The sequence below is a fragment of the Acanthisitta chloris genome, unplaced genomic scaffold, assembly GCF_000695815.1.
Source record: "Acanthisitta chloris isolate BGI_N310 unplaced genomic scaffold, ASM69581v1 scaffold7294, whole genome shotgun sequence".
Classification (NCBI taxonomy): domain Eukaryota; kingdom Metazoa; phylum Chordata; class Aves; order Passeriformes; family Acanthisittidae; genus Acanthisitta; species Acanthisitta chloris.
This window is the reverse complement of record NW_008668695.1, coordinates 10,196-15,386: the sequence shown is the minus strand read 5'-3', so window position 1 is coordinate 15,386 and position 5,191 is coordinate 10,196. Positions and strand designations below refer to the sequence as shown.

Sequence of the window (5,191 nt, the reverse complement as noted above, 5' to 3'; positions counted from 1 at the left end):
CTCTTTCCTTCTCTCTCTCTTTCCTTCCCTCCTTCTTTCTCTCCCTCCCTCTGCCTCCCTCTTTCCTTTTCTCCCTCCCTCCTTCCTTCCCTCCCTCCTTCCTTCCCTCCCTCTTTCCTTTCCTTCCCTCCCTTCCTCCCTCCCTCTTTCCTTTCCTTTCCTCCCTCCCTCTGTCCTTCCTTCCTTCCCTCCTCCCTCCCTCCAGCCACACACATGCTGCCCTGTCGCAGTGCTCCGTGTTGTCTATTTCTCTAGGATAACAACCTAAAAAAGACCTAATTTAAAGACAAATGTTCATGTAGATGCATGTTTTCAAGAGGTTTATTTTTTCTTCTTTTGTTGTTTGGGGTTTTTTTTTAATTATTTTTTCTCCCTCCTTAGGAAACCGACCACACACTGCTCCGCAGGATTTGGGCTAAATTAAAGCCAAATAAGGGACGTGGTTTTTTTAGCAGCTCGTGGAAGGGTTTTTGTCTCGATCTGACGTTTGGAAAAGAGACTGGCGAATGAATTTTGGCTTCGTGTCCGAAACCTGCTCTGGTGGAGGCTTAACTTTAGCAGGGTTTTTTTTTTTTTTTTTTTGTGGTTTTCAGGCTTGTTCTCCCGTTACAGCTGTTACACCCCACGCTCTGGTTACCTTGCAGCCTCCCTGTCCCACGCTGTGTGTGCAGCTCCCAGCTGAGCCAAGGTTTTAATTTGAGTGTTGCCTCAAAATTAAGTATTTAGCAGCAGCTTGACTTAGAGAAACCTTAAGAAAAAAACCACAAGTTAGTCCCCTGGTGGGAGCACGACTTAGAGAAACCTTAAGAAAAAAACCCCAACTTAGTCCCCTGGTGGGAGCAGGTGGCGAGGGGAAGATGAACACTGCAGCCAGCAGTTACCCCATGGCCTCACTCTACGTGGGTGACCTGCACCCAGATATCACCGAGGCAATGCTGTATGAGAAGTTCAGCCCAGCTGGTCCTGTGCTCTCCATTCGGGTCTGCAGGGATATGATCACTCGCCGCTCCCTCGGGTATGCCTACGTCAACTTCCAGCAGCCTGCAGATGGTAAGTGCTGATTGCAACAACATCCCTGGCTTTTTTCCTTCACTTTTCACCTTTTTTTTTCCTCCTCCCCACCCCCCAAATTCCCGCTGCTGTTGGTGTGTGTTACCATGTAGCTGCCTGCCACAGTATTGCAGTTGCAGGGTAAGTAACCACTTGTTAGTGACAAAATAATCTGCACGTCTTGATGGCAGCTCTGATAATTAGACCTACTTCTGTTACTGGCAGCAGATTTTGGAGATTTGGGTTTGTTCCTCACCTAAGAGAGCAATCCCCACTGTGTTCCTCTTTGTTCTGGTGTTGTTTGGGGCTATTTTTATGGGTGTTTGTGCAGTCAGTCCCAGAAAAAGTTCAGGGTAGTCAACCCTGGTTGAATGCTCAGTTAACTGACTGATCTTCTGGCTGCTCCACTCACTCCAGTTTGATATTTGGGATATCTGATGGGCTGCTGTGTTTGTGCAAGCAGCTGGATGTGTTTCCCAGTCCTGGGAAAAGTGGTGGTCTTGCTCTAATGGGAAAGAAGAGGCATAATTCAATGCATGGGATACCAGGTTGTCTCATGTGCAGATGTTGCTTTGCTCTTGCCAGACTCTTCCTTTTTTTTCACACTTGAATTTGTTTCCTGCCCAGGTAGGTATTCCAGAGGCAGCATGTGAAAGATGGGACAGGAGAGGTCATTTTGGAACATGTCTTTTCTGGAAGAAAAATGGGTCACCGTTTTCTGCCCTAGTTTTCAGAGCTTTTGCTTGCTGACTTGTGCAAGTTTTATTGCTCTGTGCTGTGATTTAGCAGCATTCAAAGGATAGGTGAGAGTGAACTTTCCCTTGAATTCAGAATCAGTTCACAGCAGCACAGACTTGAGCAGCAAATAAACTTCCCTTTAGCTTGTAGTAGGTTATCCTGCTTTACATTTTCCCAGAGCTTCCGTCTTCCCCCAGGTCCAAGTAGCTTCTGATGTCCTTTCCTTGGGATATAGACTGATTTGACTGGGCACTTTCTCTTGCCAGGCTGATCAAAATCTGGCTTGCACCCCACTGTGTGATTTCTCAATCATGGAACTCTCAGAAATGCTTTTTATGCAGGCTAAATATTTGTGTTTTAATACTTCTTGGTGCGAAGGAAAGAGCCTGAGAATCTATGTGATCCTGTCCTGCTCTTATAAAACTACTTTTATACATTCATTCATGTGCTGAACAAGCGAAGGTACAGCTCACCCAGCTCACCTGCCTTTGCCTCTGATCTTGTTTTGCAGGATAAGAGATGTAAAAACAAGCAGCAGGAGTAAGGAATAAGGAATTCAGGGCTTGGATTAGATAAGTGCTGGGATGATGTGGTGCAAAAGTATAGATGAAGTTCTCTAAAATTAGAGAAGAGCTGTGTAATCTGTAGAGGTGATGTGAGAAGGGAAGAGTTGCTGGTCACATCTGCACCTTGTACAAATGAGTGTCTTTGCAAGATGTTCCCAGGTAATCTTTTATGGTAATAACTAGGCAGGAGTTGAGAGGGAGCTTCACCATTCTGGGCTCCTGGTGAGGCAGCAGACATTTTAGGAAGCTCCTGGACTTGGAGTGATACTTGGAGCAAGTAAGTGGTGTCTTGTTACTAGTAGGTCTTAGAAGGTCAAGTGATTTAAACCTAATCATTGAGTGACTATTGGGAAGGAGAAATAGTCAAGCTCCTCCTGCCCTCACGAAGAGATCTCTGCTGAAATGCTCCACATTTCTTCTGTGTGGCAAACTGCAGTGTGTGTTACTTTGCTTAAGTAAAAAAAAAACAAAAAAAAGGCAGCTACTGTACTACCTGTAATGCAGCAGAACATGAACAGGTAATTTGGAAGAGGTAAAATTGTTGGTGTGTTGTGATCTCTCCAAATCAGACTTGAACGTGAAGAATATAAGGTTTATTGTGACGTGCAGAAACTGGGATTGTTTTCAAGGTGGCAATACACAGCACTGAAAGTAATTGGGAAGTTTTGTGCTCTGCAAACATGTAGAGAAGTTCTTGTGGACAGGTTGTATGTTTGAAGTGGCAGTAGGTGTTAAAGAAGTTGCTATGTGATGGTTTACATTTCCCTGGCAACTGTTGAGGAAGGGTAAGTGTCTTGTAAATCAGAAGAAAACAGTTTTAACCCTTTTTTTTTTTTTTGGTGGTAGAAAGGACTCTGTCCCTAGGGCCACAGAGCAAGTCAACTAGCTAATTACCTGGGCCAGGAGGAGCTCACAATGTCACATCCTGAGTGTTTTCTGTACTTCCAGAGTTTGTATCCAAAGTGGGTGAAAACTTGTGTTAAGGGTAAGTGTCTTGTAAATCAGAAGAAAACAGTTTTAACCCTTTTTTTTTTTTTTGGTGGTAGAAAGGACTCTGTCCCTAGGGCCACAGAGCAAGTCAACTAGCTAATTACCTGGGCCAGGAGGAGCTCACAATGTCACATCCTGAGTGTTTTCTGTACTTCCAGAGTTTGTATCCAAAGTGGGTGAAAACTTGTGTTTTACATTTTGAGTGTTTTCTGTACTTCCAGAGTTTGTGTCCAAACTGGGTGAAAACTTGTGTCTTTCTTTACATTTTGTTAGCTAGTGGAGTGATGCTTGACCCTGGAAGGAGCTGCTTTCAGGCTGTGCATTGTTCACTGGTAGTCTGCTGCAGAGAGGTTATTTTTAGGGACAATGAGCTTTGCTGGTTTTGATTGCAGTTCTTTGCTGTAGTAACCAGGGAATGCTGAATACTGAGCCTGTCAGACTGTGATAGGCAGATTAAGGAAAATGCTTCAAAGTTCTAGCTGGTTCCTGCTCAGCTGTGGTTGTTAATATTTATCCTCTTTGACTGGGAAATCGTGAAGGAAAACTCATTTCATTTGAAAGAAAAGCTGAATTTCCCTTTTCACGTCTTCTTCATGCAATTTAATTCCATTCCAAGGGTTTCCAGCATTGATGGTCATGACGTGACAACTCAAGTCATGAAGCAGAGAAACAGAGATAAGATGTTCTGAAAGTACAGGGAAAGCAGAATATTTCCCAAGCCAAGGAGGATCCCGGAGCTGAGATTAGATAAGTCTTGGAAGAAGAAGTTGTAGAGGAGTAGAGATAAACTTCTTGTTTGTTCTCTCCCTTGAAGAGGAGATGATAACATAAGGGAAGATTTGTGTAATGTAAGTGCAGGTGTGAAGTTAAAAGGGAAGAGACATATGCTCCATTGCAGCAGCACTTTGCTCTCACTTCAGCCACCAAGGGAGTTAAATGTGTTCTGTGTGCACCTTCTCCTTTAGGAAATGAGTGGCTAAATTTGCACTCTGTGCTGTTGTTGTCAGTGGGTTTTTTTCCCTTTTTTTTTTTTTTTTTGCTTAGTGACCTAAGTGAGAACCTGGAGGTTTGCATCGTTTCCATCCTTGCTGACTAAAACTTGTGTGGAGTTTCTCCTGGGTGAATCTTAGGGGGTGTATGTGGTTTTCTGACTTCATCCTGCTCAACCACAGTCACTAATTCCAGCATTGTGTTAGCTCTGCATCAAGGAGAGGTTAATTACTCCGAGGCCTGAGGCAAACTGCAGTGAGTGTTCAGATGATTTTCCTAGTCAGAAGGCCATAGAAGAGGAATGAAAAGGAAGCCCCTAGTCAGAAGGCCATAGAAGAGGAATTAAAAGGAAGTTGAAAGGGGTTAAGAGTGTGTCTAATGTTCTAGATACGAGTTGCAGTTGAGTCTGCTGGAAGGATGACAGGAACCAGTGGGAGAGAAACAGATACAGGAACTGAAATGGCCGAAGCTTTGTGGTTGAAATAGAAGAAAATGAGAAGGTGTTTGCTCAGATTAAGGAAATGAATCAGATGTGCTTAGTGTGAGTCATTCACAGAACTCTTGCTGATCCTTTCCATGTTTCCTGAGGTCCTGCTCTAGTGGGATTGTGTTTCCACCTGAGGGTATGACAGACCTCCCTCAAATCAGGGAATCCATGTAGGGCTGTCCCTGCTCACAGTGTCTGAGCCAACTCCAAGCAGGGTATAATAATAGAGTGGAGCAGCAGCAACCTGTTGAAAGAGCAGTGCAATAGTATCTTAAGTGTATGCTTAGGAAGCCTGAAGGGACTGGGCTAAGCTCCTAACTAGTCTGTGTCTCAGTGGCTGCTGTGGGGACGTTTCACAGTTCCCTCTGGT

The 5,191-nt window shown here is 44.2% G+C and overlaps 1 protein-coding gene across 1 annotated transcript in view; it reads left to right on the top strand.

Moving 5' to 3' along the window:
• Window positions 1–857: 857 nt before the first annotated feature.
• Window positions 858–5,191, top strand: part of PABPC4 (poly(A) binding protein, cytoplasmic 4 (inducible form)) — a 13,250-nt gene continuing 8,916 nt past the window's right edge. Inside the window, exon 1 of the mRNA XM_009073008.1 lies at window positions 858–1,050. Coding sequence (XP_009071256.1) covers window positions 858–1,050 — 193 coding nt within the window. The remainder of the gene's footprint in view (window positions 1,051–5,191) is intronic.